This window comes from Anguilla rostrata, chromosome 16, assembly GCF_018555375.3.
Source record: "Anguilla rostrata isolate EN2019 chromosome 16, ASM1855537v3, whole genome shotgun sequence".
Classification (NCBI taxonomy): Eukaryota; Metazoa; Chordata; class Actinopteri; order Anguilliformes; family Anguillidae; genus Anguilla; species Anguilla rostrata.
Genome location: NC_057948.1, coordinates 25,009,857 through 25,036,184, shown reverse-complemented (window position 1 = coordinate 25,036,184; position 26,328 = coordinate 25,009,857). Strand labels below are relative to the sequence as shown.

Genomic DNA, 26,328 nt, shown 5'->3' with positions numbered 1-26,328 from the left:
AAAATGCAAAAAGTCCACAAATAATTGTTAAAGCTTCTTTATTTGCACTAAATCTGCAGTATTAGTTATTGGTAATGTATGCATTTGGACTCGTAGCTTGGCTCTTCTGTGGCCTGCAAGCTACTGGCAGTGCCACTGCACTTACAGTGCAGACAGTTATTACCCAGCAGGCCACAGTGAGTCTCTTCACCACCGAGGTACGCAGCGAAACTGCGTTTCATCACGGAACACCCTGGAGTCCCGAAACTCAGGCACAGATCACCACCATTCAGACACAGACCACACACAACACAATGGTCATCAGGCCATTTCTGCGTTAAAGGGGAACTGGTGAAGCGGCAGCTCCAAGATGGCTTCTGGTGGTGGCAAGCTTTGGTTTCAGTGTGACTTCAAACACAGTCCACAAAGTGATGTGAAAATGTAGCACGCTCTTAAAAGCACATTTGAAAGAAGAACAAAAAGTTGTTTGAATACAGTGTAAGCTCAAGCCCAAATTCCCCTTTTAAAGGCACAGTGGATTTCACGATTTCCCAAGTTGACCTGTATTACGCAACTGAATAAATAAATACTACTTCTGTCGACTAATATCAAACTGCCGAAATGAATGGCACAAATTTCAAACAATAACAGCAGAGTGCATTATGATTAAGAGTTAGTGGTAAACTAAATCAAATAATTCTATCCTGATATCACTGAAAAAAGTACCTACTTTTAAACAAAGTACAACATTTATCAGAACAGACTGGGAAAGAAGAAAAAAAAAAACCCTGTTCTGTTAGAAAACTAAAGTCTTTATAAAGATTTGGCTGATTAATAGGGGCATTTTAATGTTTGGTGTGGATTAAGCAAGGGAAGAATGTTTTAGAAGACATACCCAGCCTGTGACTGGATACAGACAGTGGCCCAATCCAGCACATTATACTCCCTACTCCAGCACATCATACTCCTATGTGCCTCCAGCTACTAATGGAACCAGCTTTGCCCAGACCATGGCTGCAAGACCCAAAAGGAAGGGCTCAATCACTGACCCCACTGGACTGAGCGCCCGACCGCCGGGACCAGCCAGCCCGCTGGCCTCCCCGGCGTGTCCTAGCAGCATCTGCTCCGCCCCCTCCGCCGTCCAAATCAGAGGAAGCGGGTGGGCCTTAAAATTCAGGCAGATAGCCAGCCTGCCTCAAGGTCCGTAAAATGCATCAAGTATAGTACGCGTTTATTACCCATTACCCATTTCTGTACAGGAGTGCAACTAATGAATAAGTCCAGCCCCAGGCAACTCACTGCCTTAGCGGTAACCCAACCCAACCCAACCCAACAACCGCATTTCTTCAAAAGTAAATCTGGAAATAGCATGGATTTGCTGTGGTTTTTCCTCAGGACATGGCATGTAATGGAGGAATATATACAGGATTACAACTACCTGCCCCAGCCTTACCCTTTAGCGAAAGATGCTCAAAATGGCTGTTAATTTCAACACAACACACACTACCTTACCAGAAGGTATTAGAAGGAAACATAAAAATATTCTATGTTAAAGTAAACAGATTAGAAAATGCCAGCTACCACAGAATAAATTCTATACATTTCCTCATTTAATTTCAAAAATATCAACTTTGATTGATTTCCCCCCCAAATATTTTTAAGTCCTTAAATCAAAATTTGCCACCAAAAAATGCAACCACGGCAACCACAGCACAACTGCACTATAAATGCTATTTGAGCAATGCAGGATTGATCTTGTGCAGGAAAGACAATCCTAAACAAGTCTGTCAAGATCTGTGTCCTGCTCCCCATCCCACCTGTAGGTCCCAGCTGCTAAATTTGGGGATTTGATAGACGTGTGGGCGGGGCGTGCGGGGTTTCAGACGCTCTCATTGGCCAGGGTCTCAGTGGACAGCCAGATCTTAGCGCCGCTCAGGAATTTAGTGAGCGGGGTCCCCAGGATGCTGCGGCGGCACAGGTTGCCCACGGGGGAGAAGGGGAAGGAGGAGCTCAGGTACTCGGGGGCCGAGGGGGAGTCCTGGGGGGAGAGGGCCTTGAAGTACATCCTGCGCTGCTCGGGCTGGGGGGTGCCGGGCGTGGAGGCGGGCGTGCCGCCCTTGTACTGGCGGAGCCGGGTCTGCAGGGTCTCGATCTCGTCCGCCAGCAGGGACAGTTTGTGGAAGGCGGTGATGGGCCCGCCGCGCGGGATCTGGGCCTCGGGGACCCAGCGCAGGAAGTAGAGGCGCCACAGCCGGAGGTGGGAGGGCAGCAGCTGGGGCAGGAGCAGGCCCTGCAGGTCCGCCGGCCGGGAGAACCAGTCCCGCAGGAAGCGCTCCGACGGGCTCTCCGCCTCCCGCTGCTGGGACAGGTCCGGCCGCAGCCGCAGCACCAGGGAGCTCCGCCGGGGGAGCGAGTCCAGATCTCCCAGCATGCCGTTCCGCAGGAGGGAGGGCACTCCCCGCAGCGTGGAGCTGTAGTTCTTCTGTCGGCGGGGCGAGAGGGAAATGTCAGGGGGAGCGCCTCACTTCAGGCACAACCACAGTCCAGTGTCATCAATGATCAGGGATGTGCAATACCAGACGGTCCTAGGTTTTAGTCACCTTTCAATTACACACTTAATTTACTAAACCTTATTGAAGGGGTGGAACAATCAGCAGACCCTGCAGCCTTTCAGGACTTGAGTTACTCATTGGTATTCTGTACTATAATGGTGATAATGAGTTGCAGTTATATAGCCTCTTCTAGCAGTTTAGAGAATCACAAAGCACAGGCGCTTAGCGGGAAGCCTACCTTGCGCCTGAATGTCTTCACTGCCCCGTTCTGCACACAGGTGGCGCCCTTTCCCACGTACATAGGACTGTTGAACAGGGCCTGGTCCTTCAGGCTGAACTGCTGGGACCAGTCCCACACCGGGGGGAAACGCAGCGCCTTATCCTCTCCAAGCGGGATGTTCTTATTCTGGGCAAACTCCTGCAGAGGAGAGACTCGGTCAGGCACTGCCCATTTACAGGCCTCTAATTGGGGTTAACAGTGATGTCACAGTGATGTCACAGAGGTAGGTGGGGCCTCACCCTGGTGTGTTCCACGTGCTGCTGGGGGCCGTTGAAGAGGAAGGTGCTGAAGACGGGGATCCACATGCTGTCCATCAGCACAGTCAGGTAGGTCTCCGTGAACTCAAAGGCTGCTGGGTACTGGTTCATCAGCTGCCACACGCAGTCCAGGAACAGCAGGAAGAGAGGACACTGAGGAAGCGAGCAGAGAAGGCCACTGTGAGGTTTAGAGCATCAGCCTGGCATTACTAAAACAGTCACAATACAACACACGGGCTTCATTACTGTCATACAGTGACTCTACTGAACACTGTATGCCTCTCAAACTGACAGAGGATGTGGAAACTGTGGCTTTATGACAGACGTAAATGTAGAGGCAGTCCTGACGCTCTCTACCGAGGCACTGAGTATTACAGGAGCCGGCACAGGTGCACCCAATCAGCAGCCCTGACCTCCTCTCTGTCGTTCTTCTTCAGGTGGTTACACCTGTCCATGAAGCGATGGCCGGCCATCACCCACTCCTTCTGCACCAGGCTCTGGAAGCCGCTCAGGCTGCGGAAGTGAGGGTCCAGCATCAGCTGCACCAGCGAGGAGACCACACAGCTCAGGTCCCGGTCCTCCTCCTCTGCACAGGGGGGGGGGGGGGGGGGTCAGCACTGAGCGCCACACGCACTCCTCAAACCACATCACTGAACTGAGCCAAGATATAACCAAGCAGGATAGAGCCAAGTAAAATGAGCAGCAATAACAAGTAACAACAAGCAAGATCTGACAATGTGTTACATTGCATTACAATCGCTTGGCAGACACGCTCATCCAGAGCCACATAACTAAACTGGAACATTAGTTTTACAAAAATAAAGCATCACCAAGAAGCCACAGAAAGCCATTTATGATCACCAAGTGTAATACTAACCTAACAAACAACTTGGTATTTCATGGTATTACAACCATGAAAAGACTTAAGTTATGAGGTAAACAGGTTGAGTTGTGCAATGTTTGACTGTAAAAATTAGTGTCCGGGTATCACCTTGCAGAATGACGGATGCACATTTTCCCTCCAATGTGAAGACCACCTCTGCAGAGTTCTTCAGGAAGGCCCTGGAGACCAGCACAGAAAGAGACTGCATTCAATCACAACACAAGTCACGCTCCTGCACTTAACAGTACCCATCATCCTCAGAGAACCAGAGACCCTGACGTACCTACTGTGTCTCTACCGACTGAGCGCGGACACCCACAGCTAAGAGTGCACAGCAGACTGTAAGAGGAACTGCCACAGAGAGCAACCGCTCAGAGCTACGGTTCAGAATGCAGACCTGAACGCTCTAGCCCAGCACAGGTGTGTGTGCGTCACCACCACGGCTGGCCTGTGTAAATGTGAGCTCGTACCTGACATACTCCAGCCACCGCGAGCTCTCCACGGACGACAGCCACTTCTCCTCCGACTCTTCAAAGGGCTCTGCGGTCAGACAAGCACACGGTCAGGGCCCGATTCCACATGTGTGGCTCAGCAAAACAATCGCTAAACAGTAAATACTCAGGAAGATTTAGCAGTGAATGCCAACCCTCAAATCACACTCCATAGTAGTGAGTAATATATGCTGAGAAGCGATCTGTATTACTGGACGCCTAATGAAGATGAATAATGGCTATGCCAAGTTAATTACAGAGGGGGTGGAGGTGCTGAAACTCTTATTTACTGCAAGCCGATGGGAAAGTGGAAGCGATGATGTCATCCACTCCCACACCTTAAGGGACGTGTCATTTATGCGAGAACAAGATACCAGAACCAGTTTTCTTGAAATCGGCCGAGATCAATTCGCTACTCTCAACTCAGCAGTAATATGACAGGCATTGAAGGACACGCAGGCTCACCTATCACACAGACTTGCCGCAGTCTGACGAAGGCAGCCTGGATGTCCTGAATGTTGGGGAGGGACTTGTCCAGGTCGGCCTTCAGAGCTTCGCTGCGCTTGGGGTGGCTTTTCGTGATGCCGTTACAGATCCTACCAGGAGGGAGAGGGTTAATTCATCAGCACAGCGCACGCTTCCCTGCATCTGTCCTCGCCCTTCTGTGTCCGCTTCCTCCAACCGTTTTGTTCTTGCTTATCATGGAACGGCTTCAGACAGCGCCGCCTGCTCACCGAGCCAAAGCAACAAATCGCCTTCCACAAACTAATCGCACATTTCCCACTTAGATTCAAAACAAACGACTGAGGGGAGAGGGCTGGGTGCACTGGCAAGCACAGGCTTGACTCATGAAGTGACAACACTAAATGATGTAAGAGGTCTGCAGTGACTCATGAAATAACAGTATTAAATGATGGAAGGATGACAGAACAGATGTATACAGTGACTCATGAAGTGACAGCATTAAATTATGTAAGAGGTCCACAGTGACTCGTGAAGTGACAGCATTAAATGATGGAAGGATGACAGAACGGAGGTATACAGAGACTCATGAAGCAAAGCGGAGCATGAATAAACATGAAGGGACCTGAACACCAAGGTTTCATGCAAAACCCAGGGAATCATCTCGAGCTCAGAACCTCACCTCTGGTCCAGCTTCCTCTGCTGGGCCGGGTCCCTGATGCTGGCCATTCGGACCAGGGCGCTGCCGTTGGGGTGGTTCCAGCACCACAGCTGCAAGGGAAAACAGGAAACCGGACCTGCGTTAGCGGTCTGAGCGCCACCTCACAGACAGCATTTCTATTTAAACTGTAGCCTCGTATGTGGGTGTGCGGACAACAAACACAAAAGGCACTTTAGGTTTTCAGCGTTGACTGAACAATTTTTTTTATTCCATCCGTGTTAATGGAGAAGTGATGGAACAGGGACTGAACACTCACGGGAACTCGATGGCCCGTGAAGAAGCTGGAGTACTGCTTCAGGTCCTGATCAGCCAGGGACGCGGGCACCACAAAGTACTCTGGGAGACTGTGGAGGAGCAGAACCATCATCAGCTCATTTTCACACAGAACAGAACCATCATAAGCTCATTTTCATATGGGAGTCTGGCTTTACGCTCCTTTGATCTTGTCTCTGTGTGACTTATCTCTTTACATAAGTCAATCAACAGGGTTTGTGGTCAGTGGGTTCAGTAAGACAACTGAACACGCTGTGCAGAAAATGCTGTTCTGTGTGAGACCACTGGATGGGTCCACAGAGACACTAACCTGATAAAAAAAGACTGTTTTGACCATAACGGAATGAGAATTTAAGAAATTGCTACACAAAAGGTGTTGTCATGATCTAAAAATTACAAAGGCTTGTGGCTTCAAGTCCCCCACCTCAGACCTGATTAGCCTCCCTCAGACGTGCTACCTAATGGGACTTCCCCATGGTGCGGTCTCACATGCTTATTACTGCCGAGTCTTTCAGTGCAACAGATGCTGTAAAACGCTGCAGTAGAGATCAGAAGGCCAAATTCAGCAACTATTTACCGCACTGCAGGTGTGACTTCAGTGGCAGCTGCACTGCTGTAAGCAGTGAGTGCTTGTGCATGCTTCCACAGAAGCCTATTATGTACAGTCCAGCAGTCAGGACCATACGAGGATAATGCATCTCTGCTACTTTACACCAGGCTGGCCTGTGGAGGATGGGCTCCCCCTCTATAGCTGGGTTCCTCTCGAGATTTCTTCCCATTGGGGAGTTTTTTCTCACTGCCATTTAAGGGTTTTCTCCCGACTAGGAGTTTGTTTACCTTATGTACTTGCAATTTGGGGCTTCAGGCCTAGTGTTTGCTCTTTTTACTCTGTCTCTTGCCTTGCTACTCTGTAAAGTGTCTTTGTGACAGTCCTCTGTAAAAAGCGCTATACAAATAAAATTGAATTGAATTAAGCTGCGATCATAATCCAGAACTGATGGTTGTGATGGATGCAGGTTCATAAATGAATCAAAACAAGGGAACAATTGGAAAGTTCCCTCACCCAAAACCCCTTAGCCCGACTCATGTAGCGCCCCCTACCTTTGAGAGACGGCATAGCCCTCATTGATGGAGCACACCCTCCACTCTGACGCCCCCGTCCTCTTAATCTCCCGGTCCCATTCAGAGGGACGGTCAAACAAGGGGGTTTGCAGGCCCCCTCCACGGTCCACACCATTGACCCGGTCACCTACGGGCACAGACCAGGGACCCATCTTATATCTTCACTTCTCTACATTCAAGGTATAAAACTTCATTTGCTGTTTAGTAGCATCTGATATAGTCAGCTGGAATACTTTTGTCTGACAAATGTATAAACATATTCCATGTTTTGTGGGGGGGGGGGGGAAACAGGTCTATGGTCTACAGAGAGAGTGTAAAGATTCAGGCATCACACTGTTACTGTTTTCCATGTAGAATTCCTTGAATTTCCAGCAGGCACTGCACACGCCCAGACTTGCTAATGACAGACTATTGACAGTACAAACAGTTCGGTTGGCAGGTGATCTGGTACAGGGTGTGTCAAATGCCGTCACTTAAAATGAACAGGGAAGAATACCTGAAGAGCCATAATATCGCTTCCCGATGTACTCGAACCCGAACAGCAGCTGCGGATCGGCCGGCTGACAGTAGTGGGCAATGGCGAGGCAAACCTTTAAAACACAGAGCGCATTTATCAAATAGCGCATCCAACCACAGAAATCCCCCTCTACACTAGAGCGGCCCAACCACAGAAATCCCCCTCTACACTAGAGCAGCCCAGAGCTGCCTCAGCGTGCAGGAGCAAGGTGCCCGTGAGGTATTCGCACAGCTGCTGCAGAATGGAGCGTAATCATGACGGAGGGAGCGGTTCCTCTGCACTTCCACAGCCAGGAGACGCGCTCCATTGGTGGGGAATCTGCTCCGGCCTGGCGCGCCGTCTGTAAGGACCTCTGTGTTTCCCCGCTCACCTGTTTCTGAGCCCGTCTACTTGTTCCTCTGGACCAGCCAAGTTTTTCTTGGCACAAGGTTTTTGGCCCACAGTGGAAACACTCAATAACAACTCAAGCTGGGCCTACGATAGGAGCTCACTGCCTTTCCTACAAAATCCCACGTTTAGGGAGCAGAATTTACACAGTGGTGATCTGAGGAACAGCTGGGGCACTAAATCACACGGCTGTTTTTTACAGCTCTGCGTGCAGAAATCCCGTCCGAAGGCAGACGAAAGTGAACTGGTCCTCAACCGTCAAACCTCAATTTGACCACCAAAAATAACGGCGAGCACCCATTGGAAATGGATGTTTATCACTGCATTTGGCCCCAGACGCTCACATCTGAAATCAAACGCATGGAAACACATGCATGGTTCGTTGTTTTCAACAATGCAGTCATTGAAAATGAACACAAAATATTTTTGTCAATTCACTCCTAAAACGTGGGCTGGTCTTTTTCCAAACATTTGGAGTCATCAGGCACTAAAATAAGACCATGACATTTAAGACATCCTGACTTTCACCCTGGCGTGTGATATATATACACACACACACGCACGCACGCACACACACACAGCCCCAAGACAGTTTAGTCTCTGCTGAAAGCCACATCACTCCAGGGACAGACAGCCTGCGCCTGCCGTGAGGAGCTGAGACTGCCCGCGTTAGGCGGCTCCACACCGCTGTCCATCGAGAAGAGGAAGAGCCAGACAGAGCCCTGCACATCCTCTGCCCACACCACAGCTGCTCCTGGCTCCACAGTCTCCCCCCTGCGTAACGAGCCATTACAGACCTGCTTCACACCAGCCGTCACAAAGAGAAAAACAGAAACACTGGAGCCTTGGAGCTGCTCCATAATTACACCGTGTAGCGTCTGAGAGGGAGGGACAGGGAGGGAGGGAGAGAGAGAAAGAGCGCAGTGCTTCCAGCAGCTACACCCATTCTCCACAGCTCACTAACCAGCCTGGAAACAGCCCACTGCAGTCACACTCCCTCCCCAAACACATCCCTGTCCCACCTCCATTATATAACAGTGCAATGATCATTACTTAGACTGCAGCCCGGAGAGCTGGCGCACACACGCCCCTCTGCTCTGGGGGGTGGGCGTAAAAAAAGCAGTATGTAGGTGAGATTAGAGCTCAGGTCTGTGCTGCGGAGTAGCTGTCGGGGGCGGGGTCCGTTCCTCTATCAGGTCTGTGACACGTACAGCTCATTCGCACTACGGACGCTGCGTGGGCACCTCAGCTAAAGGCACACACACGCGTCAGCACAGAGCCACACACCGACAGCGCTCCTGCAGCAGAGGTCTGGAGGCTGAGCCGCTGGTATTACGCAGCAGGAAGCCGGGCTGCTGGAAACGTTAGCAACGGAACCAGAGGCAGACGCCTCTTTGTGTTTGCTGAAGGGTCAGGAAGTACTAAAACCTGCATGTTAATCAGAATATGCTTTTTCCTTCTCCTGTGTTTCTGAAGCCCGAACCTTCACCACAGCTACACTCAGTTTCACATTTACCTCAGTATGAGCTGAGCAGCTCCAAAGGCTTCAGACCACGCTGCCCATTCCAGACCCACTGGGTAAATGAGCAGACACTTTTCATTTTTTAATTTGCATTTTTTCGAATCGGTGCAAATTCCTTTCCAACTCAGAAAACAGTCATGCCTGAAAATCAGGAACAGGCCGCACCCCCTCAGTGGTTTCACTACATTCCTTTGGTCTTAATACTTTAACCGTAAAGTAACGTAACCCTGGACATCGAACCCCCTGCCAGAACAAAAATGAGTCATGATCAAAATGTGGAATGTCCATTTTAAAAACCCTCCGCCGTCTCCCTTAGCAACCACAGTTGTTGGCTGCAGTGACGGCGGCTGTGCGCTCTATGAGTCATCATCACTTGCAGTTTTCCCTACAAACAGCCAAAGCCCTGAGCAGAGGCTGAGTAATGCCTTCCCCCCTTTAATCCTGTACTAAACTAAACATGCCCGGAATGAGAGCGCAATCCCAGAACAGACACACCACTCACATACCTCACAGCAGCCTTTTCCCAAACCCTTACCCCACAGTAACCCCGCATGTCATACTGCTTTTGCCTGACTGAGCTCTATTCCGATGAGGCCTGACGAGCCGCTCGCAGAGCGCTGATCTCAATTTGGCATCCGCAGGCTCATCCGTGTAACTTGCCAGACAAACAAACTTAAAGAGCTCAGTCGGAACAAAAGGCAAAACAAACAAGGGGCTCCAAGACAAGGACTGGGAAACGGTCCTTGTCCAGGACTGGGAAATCCCTGGTTCAGCGGATTTTACTGCTAGGCAAACACAGTGCCAACTGCATGCCTTAATGGGCCTAATCCACTTTAACCTGCAATTATTTTATTCAACACGTTAGGCCTGATTATACTCAGTGTGTAAGGGCAGCGGGAAATGGCGGTGAGGCTCAGGTAAACGGCTGCCCCTCCCTCCCGGTTTCTCCCTCAGACGGCGGAATAATTCCCGCCCTATTTTAGGCACGCCGCCCGCCAGATGGGAAAGGAGGATCAAAGAGCCGTCGGCCAGCAGATGAACTCTAATCTCCCGTCATGTGACGGATTCTCGGCAAGAGGAAAGGAAGAGAGAAAGAAGAGGGGAGCTAAGGGATGAGAAGAGAGGAAAGGAGATGAAAGAAGGGATAGGAGAGGGGGAGAGAGGAGAAGAGCCAAAGGCCACTGGTACACTCAATAGGGTGCTGGCGTGAGCTTTACTCCACCACGTTTTCACTCAATACACCTGATGCATGAATAAATAAGATTAGCACTTTGGAGCTTGCGCTCGACTAACAGCAGTAAAGCATGTGACGGTGACATTTGCAGATTAATGTATGACTAGCACCAGGGAAGACACAGTAATGAGTAATCAAGTAAGAGAGGAACTCAAGGAATTATTAACCTTGAATTCCAGCACTTCAATATGGCCGGCTTGTACTAATGGAATCCATTTCCTCTAAAGGCCACGCACTCTAAAACAATACAGACCTAGATTAAAATCAAATCCAATCTGTCCTTGGCAATGACTGCAAAAACACCACAAGTCCAACATACTGCATGTGGAGTCTCAGTGTTGAGTGGGAATCCTCTTTGATTTAATCCACTTTCATATAAAGCTGGCTGGAGTCTGGGATTTAAAAAGGGCCTTCCTCTGTGTCAGAGATCACGCTGTTCCACGCAGGCTCCAGCAGAGCGCCCCTGTGTTCCCCTCACGCACCTTTTTGGCGCTTTCGGGCCCGGCCTCGTCGAAGCGGAACCTGATGATGCGGAAGTCCTTGCAGTAGACAATGAGCTCGGTGGGGTTGAACTTCAGCTTCTGGTTGGAGCCCAACACCTTCTGCTTCCCTTTAGCGTCGTTCACTGGGGGGGGGAGACACAGAGAGGGAAGGCCACTGTATTAGCTCTTTGATAAGGTCACCGCCATCACCTGCACCTGTACTGGTAACCCTTTTGCGGAGTAGGTTTTCTGGAATGTTTTCAGCGTTCTAGACCTCCACTGCTTTCAACTACCAGTAGTTTTTGTAACATCAACATTCAGTCAAGAACACGCATTTGTGACCTTACTGCTGAAAGGGTTAAATGCACTGTGGCAGGAAACAGAGTATTTTTAGACTAGTGTTAGACTGTTGGCTGAAGGTGAGAGCTGTATGCATCCCCTCCACACTTTTAACATGCAATATCTTTAATCAACTAAATAAAGATCCCCCCCCCCCCAAATCTTTCCTCCACCAATGCATCACTAGAGTTTAACTGTGGCAATGTCCTTACAGTAATGAGACTAGGATAAGCAGTGCAGAGCAGCTGGTTTCTGCGCTGTTTTCCCCCAAATCGATGGGCAGGTCTGAAAACCAGGCCAGACGCCGCCTCTGTATCACTTTAGTGTGTATGTAAAATAAAGATGCGTATTGAACAAACACCATAGAGAATGGAGAAATGTGAAATTCTTCATTTTCAGGCAGTTCTGAGAACAGAGAGAACATTCTGTGAGTTACCCCAGTTAATGTTGCTGAGAAAATGGGCTGAAAATAAGTAGTTTCAGACATGCAGCTACAACACATTAACTGCAGGGAAATGAAAGTCGTCGGGAGGGGGTGGCTCCAGTGCACTTTAGTAAACCCGTAGATTAACTGCATCTGGTTTTTCCCCCCGTCACACTCGTGAGAGACAGTTTCGCAATTCCATGGCTCTTCTCGCTTCTGCTCAATGGCTGTCGACGCCCACCCAAAGGAACCCCCTCCGCATTTCGGGAACTGTAAATTCCTGAAACACAGCCGTCTGGCTGATTACATTTTTCTCGATTTTCATCAGCCTGGCAGTAAAATTCAAATAGGACTTAATCTTTATCCCACAAGACATGAAGCTATGGAGAGAAACTGCAGCAGACTGCACTAGCATTCAGTGTGTTCACCAGCACTGTAACAATTTATTTATGAGCTACCAGTGTTGCATTGTACTTCCACACCAGAATCACACAGCTTAATCACCGTTTGGGCAGGTATGTGTGGCAAACAGGGCGGGGACACTGAGCAGATTCCAGGCCTGCTGGAAAACAAACCCCCCCCGGCCACAGCACAGAAACCTCACCAAACTGGGGGGTGATGGTGACCAGATGAAGTCGTATGGCGAGAGGAGATGGTGAAGACTGCAGACTATGAAGGGAAAGTTATTTTTAAACGTGTAGAGAAAACTGACGGTTGTGTGTGGGACGCATGGTTACGCTGGTCTCGGCGACACGCAGGCATGCCTCTGGATCACACTTCCACTGCACAGAACCCAGGAAGCACAGGAAGAGGAGACCGCAAGGCCTTGTGCTGTACGGCCAAATCTGGGGCTACGTTCTCCCCGTGCAGATCCAGCATGAAATCTAATCCAAAACCAAACACTTCATCTTCATCTAAATATAGGAATCTCCCTACTTTCTGACCTGCCACGCCATTTAAAAGCACCACCTAGCAGCTACAGAAAGAAACGCCCTCTTCTCTCTGAGCACGCCCAACAGGGCCATAGCTTGGGGCCATGTGAAGAACAGCAGCTGTGATCTAATAAGAACTCATCCTGACCTGGCTCCCACATCACAGGTGAGAGTCTGTTTGATCTCACGCTTGACAGGTATAATCACATGAGCTGAGGGCCTTCTAGCACCGCTGGGATATACAGACGCACGCAGTGGGATTGGTGGAGAGGGGGGAGCGGGCGTAGAAAGGCATTAAGGCATGGTGGGAAAACAAGCACTGGACACGGAGGGATCTGGCAGGGGTGGGAAAATCATAAAGCCGTGATTTAAACAGCCAAGAACAAAGCCTTCCTGTGAGGAGACTGAACACTGACAGGATCCAATACTGAGTTTATGGGGGTCAGATTGGTGGGAGGGAGTGATGCTTCTGACAGGATAAATATATTGTGTGCACTATGAAAATAAGAAAGAAAAAAAAGGCAAAGGCCTCTGGCTTGTCAGGAGCCCATGCTGTAGTATATCTGCACTAAAGGAAGGTCAGTATCACAGGAACTGAGCAGCAGACAGATTTATGCTGCAGCTTAGTGTTAGTGCTGTGTGTCCATTCACACATATACACACATCTCTCTGAGGCCTCAGGGCTGTGTGTCCATTCACACATATACACACATCTCTCTGAGGCCTCAGGGCTGTGTGTCCATTCACACATATACACACATCTCTCTGAGGCCTCAGGGCTGTGTGTCCATTCACACATATACACACATCTCTCTGAGGCCTCAGGGCTGTGTGTCCATTCACACATCTCTCTGAGGCCTCAGGGCTGTGTGTCCATTCACACACACATCTCTCTGAGGCCTCAGGGCTGTGTGTCCATTCACACATATACACACATCTCTCTGAGGCCTCAGGGCTGTGTGTCCATTCACACATATACACACATCTCTCTGAGGCCTCAGGGCTGCGTGTCCATTCACACATATACACACATCTCTCTGAGGCCTCAGGGCTGTGTGTCCATTCACACATATACACACATCTCTCTGAGGCCTCAGGGCTGTGTGTCCATTCACACACACATCTCTCTGAGGCCTCAGGGCTGTGTGTCCATTCACACATATACACACATCTCTCTGAGGCCTCAGGGCTGTGTGTCCATTCACACATATACACACATCTCTCTGAGGACTCAGGGCTGTGTGTCCATTCACACATATACACACATCTCTCTGAGGCCTCAGGGCTGTGTGTCCACTCACACACACACACACACACACACAGCACTCAGACCTCGGTGTACAGTAACACGGCCTTGTGTAAAAACACTGCACATTAACGGCATGAAGTAAAACCCTCCTGAAGGACAGCTGTCAAACGCAGTTCTTTATTTAACAGGGAAGGGCTGCAAATACATTAAACAGTCTTACAGGGCTTGTGCTCACCTGAATGAACAACGAGAGCCAAATCGTTCTGTCATAAACCAACGCAACACACATTTAGGAAAAAAGCTAATTCTCTCTGATGAGTTACAACATCCCTGTCACCCCAGTTAGTTTTTAATGTACTGGTACAGGACAGGATGTACGCTGGGGCCCATTCTACGCTATCTTACGCTACGCTACGCCACACAGCAGCCCGCCCAGGCGTTCCACCCGCCCGCCTCTCTCACCTGTGACCACCTGCTCCACGCAGGCCAGGGGAACGTCGTGCTCTCCCAGCAGCCGGGTCCTGTACTGGAACTTCTGAGGAGGAAGCAACACAGTGAGCTCCGTCGTGAAGCGGGAGAAGGGGCGGGGCAGAGTGCGTTGCAAACCAATTACCGCACGCTCTTCTTCCGCCACGCATTTGGCTTATTTTCAAACCAGCCTCTATTCCTGATGGGGAAGAAAGCAGCTCTGGGTGTGCCCGCCGCATTTACGGTAATAAAACACTTAAAAAATCAATTACAGTACCGATCTGAATAAACAGCCCGCACGCATCGTAAAACCCTTCATCCTTCTCCTGTTTGGCTGGGGTAAACGGTTCCCCCGCCCACACTAAAACGAAAGCTGGAGACCTGTAACGTGCAGACACAAAGCACCCGTGTGAACCGCACGCTGGGTGAAGACAAGTGGCTGTGGAAACATCTGCGAATCGCTGTTTTGAGCTCCGTGTGGAAAAGCGGAGCGAGCGGGGGGAGCAGGTTCAGCTTTTCCAGCCGCAGAGCCATCACCTGCTGACTAAGGCAGAACCTGACACACAGCGATCACAGGGCTCACGCACGCGCACACGCACACGCACGATTCCTCGCATGCAGACAGGCCACGCGCACGTAACCCGGCCAGAATGAGTCTGCTGGAAAAACTGGTTCTTTCGCAGACCAGATGAGACGCAGGGAGAACAGCTCTATGAAGTATCTGCCAATGTTTACAACAGGATCGCAGAGTAATAAGGGATGGGCAGAATACCTCTCATCATTCTCCCCGTTCTACAAACAAGTCCAAAAACAAGCTGCTGCTGTCTTAAGCCCAAGACAGTCTAGAGTCAGGACACAAAACTTTACCAAATTTAAGCAAAACAGTGAGAGAACTGAAATGAGTGAAATATTAGGCCTAAAATGTCTAAAATGTGGCAAAGGGCCATATCTAAAATGGCAACAGAACAGTAAAAAGTAGTATTTGTAGATGTAAATGAGGTAAAAACATTTCAATAATATGAGAACACAAAGTGGTGAATGTAAAATGATCCGAGTAAAACCCAAAGCTCCGGGAATCAGCGTGTACCTGCAGGGGCAATGCATCATGGGTAATGAAGGAGATCTTGAAGTTGGTGCAGACGAGCTTGCCCCACAGATCGTCCTTGCTGCTGTCCGCACCGATGCACTTCCGGACGAAGTTCACCTCGTTCACCACGATCTCTCCTGCAATGACAAACAGGGCATCTGGATGTACACAAGCTTCATGAACATAACAGAAGACTGGATGTGTGGCGTAAGAGTTAGAACACTTGGAATGGGCCCAGACATGTGGGCTCCGGGTGTGAATCTCAGGTGAGGCACTGCAGATTAGTTTCTCTTGAGCAAGGTTCCGTACTGCAAATGGCCAAAGAAACATGCCGTTAGAGAAGCCGTGTGAACTGAATGTTTACGGCCATGGAAGTTAAACCGTGAGCGCTGCAAATAGCCCAGGATAATGGAGTGTCTGCCAGCAATTTGCACACTGGAAACAAGTTGTGCTGCGTCATCCTATCTAACACTGCAGGGTACATTTCAGAGACCAGAAACAAGCCAAGTCACCTTATAGCGTTTCCCAAAACAGACCGGTTATTTAAAAGACTTTGCTAAAGTGAAGTGAGAAGGAAGGTTGTGTGACCACCTTTCCCTGAAGCTCAAAAAACAGTGACACCACCCACAACAACGAAGCCAATGACATGAGCAGGAAAAGAGTCATGGGGGAGCTGAAGGCTGGAGGGCAATATTAAAAGAATTAAAAACCAAAACACAGATGGAGTGACTCCTTTACCAATTCATTCCAGCGTTCTGATTACCATCTGCAAGGCTGTTCCGTCAGGTTCCCATCAGCTCAACGAAACCTGTTTCTCCCCACAGGAAAATCAATTCCTGAATTCCTACAATTTTTTCTTTAAAGGACAGTGTAGTGATTAGTGAAGGTAAAAACTGCCTTACTGAACTGGGGCTTGAGAAAGCACCTCAAGCTCACATCATGCCCCCCTGTTAGCACACCTACAGAGGGTTTAATAGGCTTCCCTTTCCCCTTTCCTAGCCGAAAGCCAAAGGCCATTCCTTATAGACTGCAAACCATGGATTTCACGCCATTTATGGGATTCTTTCCTCCCCCTTACAAACGGCACTTTTTACATTTTTTTGAATGACCATTCCAGCTTGGCTGCCAAGAGCTTCAGAGGTCTTAGCTAGAGCAGCATGACTCACCATTATTTCTGCTCAGCTTCCCTCAGCACCGATCACAGGTCTCTGTGTCCTGTCTCTCGCTGTCCAGAGAAACCCAGAGACCTGCTGCTTAAGACCAGGGATAGTGGCAGCTCTTCTTGGGAAAACAGTGGCTTCACACAGGAACATTACATGCCCGAGACCGACAGGGAGGAGACCTGAACCGGAAGACCAAGCTCAGCTACGAAATCTCAACTCAGGGATTCCATTCCATCCTTCTTTAACAGCCTCAGTCCTAACAAAAACTGTTATGTGGCCATTTGATCCATTTTTTGCACAGAAATGTAAAGAGCACACACTTCAAAGGCAGGGAAGCACTGAACTTAAGGAGGCTAAGGAGGCTGACATTTCATCCGATTCATTAATTTTCCTCTTGTGTAAACAGGAAGAAACGTACAGTGAGTGACCGGGGGGGTTCCCTACAGCAGTTCAGCTGGACTGTCTGAAGTGAAGGGTGGGGCCGGCCCTCAGCAGAGGTCTCATGTGTCCCCCCTTTAAAAGGCCGTCAGGAAGTGCCACAGGCTGTGTGTGTCAACCCTGCCTGTAAACTTAAAACAGCCCTGCGCTCAACTGCGGCCTTGCGAGCGCGGAACGGGGCCCCAATTAAGGAGTTCCACAAATAAGAACCAGCACAATTCAGCCGAGTGGTTTTTCAGCAGAAACAATCTGCATTAGTCCTCGACGTCACAGCCGGTTCCTCAGAGCGTGGGACGACAGTGTACCAAATTTAAGCTGCTGCAGACAAAGCCGTACGCCCACGCACAGAGCCACAGCAAACAGCCTGACGCGACGGGGACTGCACTACAGCTGGGCAGCCCTGAGGGGGAAAGCGTTTCCCTTCCTGGCCCCTCCACATATGAAGCTCATTAGTCCCAAATCAGCGGACCCCTCTTTAACCTGGGTGCAGAGTCCACGTCAGGCCCAACAGCACACTGCCATTTACCTGAAAGGCCAGAGAGCAGAGTGCGCTGAATCAACCTGCCCTTTCTGTCAGAGATGCTCGACACACCCACGAACCTCCAACAGACACCAGCGCAAAGCAGGCGCTTCATGACCCAGGCTCCAGTGTGAACGGGTCTGCAATATCACAGCCTGCTTCACTCCCAGTGTGAACGGGTCTGTAATATCACAGACTGCTTCACTCCCAGTGTGAATGGGTCTGCAATATCACAGACTGCTTCACTCCCAGTGTGAATGGGTCTGCAATATCACATGCCACACAGCCACCTTACCCAGCTGTGGACGTTTCACTATTAAACACTGTGTTGTCACACGTTCATGCTTTCAGGGGAAAATACTGCTTTACTTCACTTCGCTTCACTCCATGTCTGCAGCGCAAAAACAAAACTAAGAGGGAAAACAAGAGGAACAGAATGTGCCCTCCCAATGAGATTCACATGCATGGGTCATCTGAGTGTGGGAAAAGAAGCAGACCTATTTTTTTTATTTTTAAAACAATGTTGGTAAACTGCCAAATGGCTAACAATTTAAGCTGAGAGGATATCAAAGAAATAAATTTTTTGTCTGCTTCCAAATGTTACTTTAATCCGCAAGAAGAGTCTCCAGGCACCATGAAGGGCAATTCAGGACAACGAACAAAAACAAATCGCCTAAAAGGGAGTGAGCAAGGGAACTAACAAACACACAAAGCGCTATACAGTTTCACTATGCCACCCATTGACAAAACCCGCGCATCTTGAACAGGCATCTCTGCCCTTCGCAAGCCTCCGGTACAGAGGCTGGTGCAGTTTAACACTGCTCTTTTTGAGTGCACCATTCAAACTAAGGAACAGTAGCACGCATTAGAGAGAGCCCTCCGGTTCTTTCCCTGTACCAGGGTGTCCTCTTCCAAAGAGCACCTTTCTGCGTGGGTTCTGTCCCCAGTGCACCCGTGTAGCGCTCCTGTCTGCTGTGTGAGGAGCTGCAGCACATAAATGTGAGAGATGCATAATATGATGTATAATAAATGTATTACTGGGCCGTTTACGCCACAGTGCGGTAGGGTTTCTTCCTGCCGTAACACTACGCAACAAACATCTCAGGGGTGGGAGGCGGAGCCAGAGCCAGGCCTTCTGCAGAGGGGCTTCCCATCCAGGAGGATCGAGAGGAGGGCGGAGCGAGAAGGGGCGGGGGGGGAACGCCCGTTTTGGTAACCGAGCGACCGCAACTGGGGACAGGACCAGCAGTGTGGCTTCAATTTAAATGAAGTGAAGCCCCACCCCTAAATAAAACACCGCTTGCGTGCTGTCCACGCTTCCTCTGACAGCGCTGGCACACAGAGGGGCTATGCATGTATAAGATGGTGTAAAAACCCTGGACAGGACAGAACCACGATTGTTCCACATCCTCCTGGCCAAAATGTGATGCTGCATATTGTGGTTTTTTTTTTGTTGCATATAGAGGCAACCTGTCTAAACACCTTGCACACTGTTTGCACATGTGATTGCTCAGTTTACCAGTATGGCACAGAGCTAGCATCTGGATGGCGTTTATCATAATTCTTTTACTATTAGTACAGAGTCAAAGTTTATCAGCCAATAAACAGATGAAAAAATCCTGGCTGCCAAGATAGAAAATAAACTTATGTCTGAAGCTTTAGGTTACTACGTAGCAGCCCTTCTTTAAGTGAGCCTACTCCAAATTAGGTATGTCCCTGCCTCTCCCCTATAAGAGCACCAGCATTACGTCAGCAGTCAGGCAGTTCACCCAATCACCAGCACAGGAACACAACGACACAAACAGGACAGCTTCTGCAGTCTGTAGAATTGGTGTGAAATAGGAGTCGAGACGCCATAATGGCAAGCTAAATGCCACACAGCTGTGGATAAAGACCCTTTCAGACACACTGAGAGAACCCAGAGAGGAGAATGCGAGCTCTGTGTAAACTCTGGCAGCACAGAGACTGCACAGCTCTTGGCTCAGTGGTTGAATCTGCCCTCAGAAGAACAGGTGCCAGAGATGTTGCAGAAGAACACAACCTCTACTTACAGGCAGGCAGTGCCTTACTGAAGCATGAAGATAAGAGAACTGAATAGATTCCGCATTCTCCCCTCACCCACCTCCCCATCCCGTACCGACCATTGTGCAACCTTTGAACTCTGACCCCCGAAAGCTCTCGGAAAAGGTCTGGCTTAACGATGGCATGCTCGAGGGTGGGGCAGGGAAGCAGAGCTGGGAAATGGCGGTAAGTAGAAACTTCCTCCAGGAGGTAAAAACATGCTTGTTTTTTTAATGTGGAAATAAAAGACAATGAAATACAAGGACCTGCAAGGGGCTGGACTCTGTTATAAAAAAGACGAGACAGATATTATGTTAAGACCTCCAAAACTCACAGAACACTGGCCATTATTTTAGGATTTTGAAGGCAAAGGTGCGTATGCATAAAGCAAACAAATGCATGGCCAGCAACTAAACCAATGACTGAAGCCAACCTGGCTAAAATGGCTTAAGAAATGCCTCCCTTAAAGCTTAGTATAAACACCTCAACACCTTTTACCCACACCCGAGCCTTGGCCAGCACAGGCACCTGCTCACCAGAGCAACACTTCAGGAAATCATACTGCCGAATAACCCCCCCAGTGACGCACACTTTAGCGCCCGTCTCCCCCCAGCACACACGCAAACACACACACACAGCGCGCTCTCACTTCTCTCTGCAGGACTTTGTAAATGACACTGACACAAACAAACCAACGCTCTGGCAGTCGCCCGCCGCCCAGGCGTGTAATGACAGGGCATTGCTCCCCAGTCAACAATTTAGCAGTCTGTAAAGCACCACAAGGACGATCAACCCTGCAACCTAGCACTCTGCTCTAAAAGTAGCCTTGTTTACGGGTCACCATCACGGCGGTGCAGAGGAGTGCCATCTGAAGGGGGCAGTTTCTGTTTCACCGGTAAACAAAAGCGGAACTATGTGAGCAGCTTCTATTTTGGAAACAGGGAAGGCTTATCTCGCCTTGGTGAATTACAAGGGCAGAAAAGACAGAACTGCAAAATGTTCCGAAGATCCCACCGTACAAGCAGTGAACTCAGCACTTGTCCACACCCCAAGGTTGTTTGTCAACCTCCCAAGGTCATTCTTAAGGAATTGTTTAGAAAGCGACAGTGTGCCCACTTCGCAGAGCTGTTGAAAAACCTGAAACCCTTTTCCATTCCATTGCGTAATGGAGTGCAACTTACCCAAGGTTTATGGAGCAGCTTCCTGAACAATAAGCACATGAGCAATAGTACAATAGGGTTATAGAAGATAAGCAATCTGTTCCAGTCTGTAGAGCTAATTAACTGAATGCTAGGCTTAGAATAATAATTTTTGAAAACCAGCCAGTGCAACTAAACAATTCAGAAATGCAGACATCGATCAGAACTCAAGAGCCACAGAATTTTTTCCAGCAAACAACATATTATGCCAAGTTTACATCGGTGCCCAAGTTTTCAATTATGGGCCTGCAGGTTGTCCAATATCCAGCCACCCCACCCCACCCCACCGAGCCACCATCACATGCCCGTGATGTCTTTGAGCCTGAGTGGGGGTCCGAGTATCAGAAATGGTTGAAAATCCTGCATTTACATGTTTTGTCTCGCCTGAGTCATACGGTGTTTTTATGTTGGCAGTTATGGTGTCTGAGATAAAGCAATTTCCCTTTTTTAGATTAATAAAGTTCTTCTACTACTGCTACTACATTAGTGTAATTGGTTTATAAAGAACTAAATGGAAGCAGCAATGCACTAAACACAAGGGTTCAACTTAAAATGCAAAATGGACCACCTGCTACAGTGGCTGGTAAGGCTAAATGAATTACCCATCACAAGTGCCTTTCACCCACATTTGGTGGGAAGTGAGCGCTCATTTGAAGATCAGCAACTGGCGAGGACCCCCAATATTTATCCAAATAAAACACTGAGGTACACATGCACTGAAAAACAAAAACAACTGAGCAGCATCTATGCCAGCCTCTGGAACAACCCGTATTTTTTGCACAATTTTATATGTTGCTTCTCCTTGTAATACCCTAAATCTTTAGTGTGAAAACAAACACTTGACGGAACTGTGACTGTGACGGGAACACACTGTTACAGTTGACATTTCCACCGTTTCCAGTACTTCTGCCTTCTAGGTTCGTCTGGAGTTAGGCTAGATCTTGATTTGGTTCATGATTTCTGGCATCCTGTAGCTACAGGAAACCAGTTTAACAAGACAGAAAACTCCCTTGCTAGGCTTTGAAAGCTCACCAACACATGCAGCCTCACTTCACACCCAACTGTTGCTTAATCAACAAAAGCTGAGGAGAACACTTCAGTAACCTGGTGAGTTGGTGTACACTCAGACAGTTGCACACTCATTTCTTTTCTTTTCTTTTTTTAAAAATAAGATGGCAGTTTGTGGATGTAGCAGTCCAGACGGTTGTTCAGTTTCACCGTTTTAAAGATCTGACAAGGAGCCAGGAAGAAAATGCCGTTTTTAAGCTGATCAAGAGCATTTATTCACACCCGACGACAAAAGGAGGAAATGTTGCAGTACCTTCATACTTAGAGGTGTACAAACGGCAAGTCTGCAGAGGCTTAGAGAAAAAAAATTTTTTTTAATTTTTTTTTTAAAAAACATCCTACATAATCTCACATTATTTAGCGCAAAAGGAGGCAATAACAAAGGGTAGAGGCGTATTTTCAGATACATTTCACTTCATATTTTGTAGCATGTGCATTACACTCTTACATAGGCGTCCTAAAAAATTATCGGAAGCCCTCATTTAAATGTTCTGCTCCTGGGGCAAACTAGGACTACTGGACCTCTCCCACCACATAGGCTAAGTTCTGCATTCATCACATTGAAAACAAGAAAAAAAGTTACTAAATTCATATTTGCATATTTACATTTTGAAATCGCATCAGTTGGCGCCTGCTTATTTTAATTTATAGAACATTTCACGTATCCACCTCCCCTCTGGGCCCATTTACGGTTAGTTATGTGGGAGTTCACCACATGATGATTAAACTCATGCAAATTTATGGTATTAGCAATGTGCACAATATAGGTACTGAACTTAATTTATTTGCATTTCATTTTAACATGAAGCAAGCAATCAGCAGGACAATCCAACAGTAATTAGTCAAAGAATATTTATTCAATATTCTTGCACCAAAAACTTTAAAATAAAATTTAATTTGCACCCAATTTGGGGCTGGGTAGATCCACTTCCCAGACAACCACAGTTCTCCTCTTGATTCTTTTCACACCACAGCCCACAGGCAAGCTCACAGTGAGTTGAGTCGGAATGGGGGTCACTACAGAGCGATGAAGTGCAGACATCTAACCAACTGACACCTCCAGTACCCTGAGTGATGCAACAGCCAATTACGCACTGCCCTATGGGGCTACCGGCCACAGTCAGGACAGGCACAGTCCAGAGTCGATCCGAGATGGTGGGACATCCATACAACACAGCGTTTTGCCTTACACAAATGAGCCACCCAGCAGCCCAATTGGCCATTTACACACTGCAGCCCCCAGATTCATGATGCTCTCGACTGGTAGACTTTCCATGCATGAAACATGTCTGTGAAGGCCTCCACGGTCACAGATACAAACTCATCACAAAGTCCCAGATGCTGTGAACCTTATGGGCACCCACACCCTATACTGAACTGTGTGCAGCTCTTCTTAATGAAAGGATGCAATATCCAAGAGAAATAAACGTGTAATATTGATACAACGCCAGGTGCTAACACTAGCAGCAGTATTCTGTCCTCTAAGAAAACAAAACACAAGTGTTCATTGATTTCAGTATGAAAATGATTATTCAATTAGGCTATACCAACCGCTGGTAATACGCAATGCAATCAAAAATATCTACAATAGACAGCTACAGGGCATATATTCTTTTGGTAGCACCTAAATGTAATCTTCACACAGATACAAAGCAACAACTGATATTCTCAGGTACAATTTTTTCTGTTCTCTCAAATGTAGGTACTGCTTGTCTGCTTTTTAATTATAGCGAACGTATCTAATCTTGACACAATCGATACAGGAAAAGCCAAGAAAAGTAGTAACTAAGCTCCAAACAGTGAGTCAAACAACCCTGAAAAAGACGCACAATGTTTGTTGAGACGTGCATGTTCTCAATATCCTGATAAAGTTTGAGTTTAATCTCAGAGTTAAGACAGGGGGAAATAAAAATAAATCAGGGAGGAAATTAGACTGATCTGGCCAAAGGCAGGAGCATTTTATTCACATAATCAGACGGGAAGCAAATGAAAATCATTCTGCTCTGTCAACAGGTCACAAAGGATAAAGATCCTCATACACTACACAGTGAAAATCAACCACATACTCCAAATAATTAAAGCAGTACAACTGCGCATAAAACCACATGCCTCTCAACTAGGTACAGTTGACAACTACAAATACAACATAGTTGTGCACTTCTTGTGTCATGCTCCTGAAACAGCATATTCCCCCCTCTCCCGTGATACATTTGCATTTTTCTCCTTTCATAGAAAGAAGAGATCACCTCTGGAACAAAGTCTTTCTTGCACCAAGGCATTGTTAACCCAATGGTAATGAAAAGGGGGCCCAGTACTGGATAACCATGGCGACTGACAGGAACTCAGAAGCCTTCAAAGACAGAGGATCTGTGCCTCTAAGCAAGATTGAGAGTTAATATGACAGAATTTGTTGAGAAAACTAATGGACAATGACTACAAGTAGAGCAGTAAATACTGCAAACCACTGTGTCTTGCTTACATAACCATCACAACCATTACCCTCACCCCACCCCCTTTTCTATCATCTCACAGTTAAAATGAATAATTTCCACTGAAAAACATTAGCAGACACCATGCTCTATAATGAACTGCAATTCTCTGAACCAAGACTGGGGTGCAGTAATGGCTTTCCTTCAGAAATATTTCCCTCATAGAACAAGGTCATATTACTTAACAGGTTTAGTAAACAAAGTTACCCAATGCAAGTGTTATGAACACAAGTGTGGCAATACGTTTAACTTTTATACAATGGAGAATATAATGGCTTATTGCCTGCAATAGACAAATACAATCCCGCTTTAAAATGCAGTACCTTTTAACAAGACGTCAGCAGTGAGACCTACCTGGAAGTAACTTTGCTTCTAATTTCTTTGCGGGCTGAGGAGTCTTCTTCAAATCGGTCTATTTTCAAAATAGAATCAGATGCACGCAATATCAATATAGCTGGAAAACGGCATATTGAGATTATGACAACATTTGCACCTCAATGTATATTAATGAGTCAAAAATGCAAAGCAATTCAGAGCAACAATTCTCCACAAAAACCCGCTAAGCTAATAAACATCTGTAATGACGAATTTAAAATTATCCAGACTTTTGGGCGTTCTTTATTAAACACGTGTTGCTATCGGGCTATCCAAACACCAAACCCTGTTAAACCAGTTTGATTTACCATTTTGCAAACAACCGAGAGGGGAAAGGGTGTCTCCCCAAAATATTCCTCGTAACATATGACATTACGTAGTTAGCAAACTAAACTGCCTCTAAATGTTTAGATAGCGGGAATTTGTTCAATCTAACTAAGCAAAGTGTGATCTTCACAGTTAACGATACGCATTTTTGAATCGTCATAAATTATGATGACGTTCGATAGGGATCAAACACTTACCTGTAAAGGAGGAAGGTAGGACTTAAATGTTGGCTTCAAAGGTTTGACAGAAAACATCTTGCACTGCGAGTGGCTAGCAGGTTCGTTCACTAGCTAGTCAAAGTTGAAATGAGAGGAAGACTGGAACTAGCCTTCCCCAACGTTGCCGAAGTAACGTGAACTTACTGGTAGGCTAATTTACGTTAGCTAAATCCAGCAAGCAACAATAATAATGTCCCGAATTAAAAAAAAAAAATTCAAGCACTAAATCGTTAGCGAGCCAGTCAGCTCCACGCTAGCCAGTAGAAATAAAGTTTAAAGTTTGGTCCATTGTTTGAAGATTTTAACCACTGTCGTGTGTTACCTTTACCCACTAAAAGACGCCTGAAACGTCTGCTAACTTATCCTGTTTGCAACACTGAGCTTTACTCACGATGTTCTTACTGCCAGCCAGCAAGCTCGACTGGTACCGTCCTTTCACGTTAGACTGGTGCAGTGATGTTGTGCATTAAGTTTTCGAGTCTCTCTTATTCCACTGCAACCTTAAAACTCTTCCGTTAGTTTGGAGTCATACATCTTCAAAGCCGAGACCAGAACACGGCGAAAGACTAGCATCGGATACCATATCCTTCAGTACTGCATTCCCGATTAGAAGAGTTCAGCCCGATTATATCCTACGATACTACTAGAATCGTAGACACTGCGGCCATGTTTAAATGTGGGGAGGGCCATATCATGTCTACGGGGAGGAACTCCCAACTACGGAATCGCAGTGAAGACAATTCGAAAATATCTCCTGCTTTATCAAACTGCGAGCAGAATGAGTAGTTTTAGAGGTTATCGATTATTTC

At 47.6% G+C, this 26,328-nt stretch overlaps 1 protein-coding gene across 1 annotated transcript; it reads right to left on the bottom strand.

Moving 5' to 3' along the window:
- Nucleotides 1–21: 21 nt before the first annotated feature.
- On the bottom strand, nucleotides 22–26,217 carry LOC135242727 (myotubularin-related protein 10-like). The gene is made up of 16 exons (XM_064313950.1): nucleotides 25,499–26,217; nucleotides 24,954–25,011; nucleotides 15,662–15,798; nucleotides 14,569–14,641; nucleotides 11,163–11,305; nucleotides 7,517–7,610; nucleotides 7,000–7,147; nucleotides 5,882–5,969; nucleotides 5,587–5,675; nucleotides 4,908–5,038; nucleotides 4,422–4,491; nucleotides 4,060–4,130; nucleotides 3,482–3,654; nucleotides 3,051–3,221; nucleotides 2,770–2,949; nucleotides 22–2,461 (listed from the first exon to the last, which is right to left on the bottom strand). Exons 1-16 carry the CDS (start codon nucleotides 25,553–25,555, stop codon nucleotides 1,859–1,861), a joined length of 2,286 nt encoding a protein of 761 aa, XP_064170020.1. The 5' UTR covers nucleotides 25,556–26,217; the 3' UTR covers nucleotides 22–1,858.
- Nucleotides 26,218–26,328: the final 111 nt, after the last annotated feature.

Bases quoted from the DNA above. Each gene is read 5' to 3' on its own strand.
- LOC135242727 (XM_064313950.1), bottom strand. From the start codon at position 25,555: ATGTTTTCTGTCAAACCTTTGAAGCCAACATTTAAGTCCTACCTTCCT. The intron at 11,306-14,568 runs GTGAGAGAGGCG...TCCCCCCCCCAG, and splicing joins CGTGGAGCAGGTGGTCACAG to TGAACGACGCTAAAGGGAAG. The intron at 4,492-4,907 runs GTGAGCCTGCGT...GTCTGACCGCAG, and splicing joins GCGGCAAGTCTGTGTGATAG to AGCCCTTTGAAGAGTCGGAG.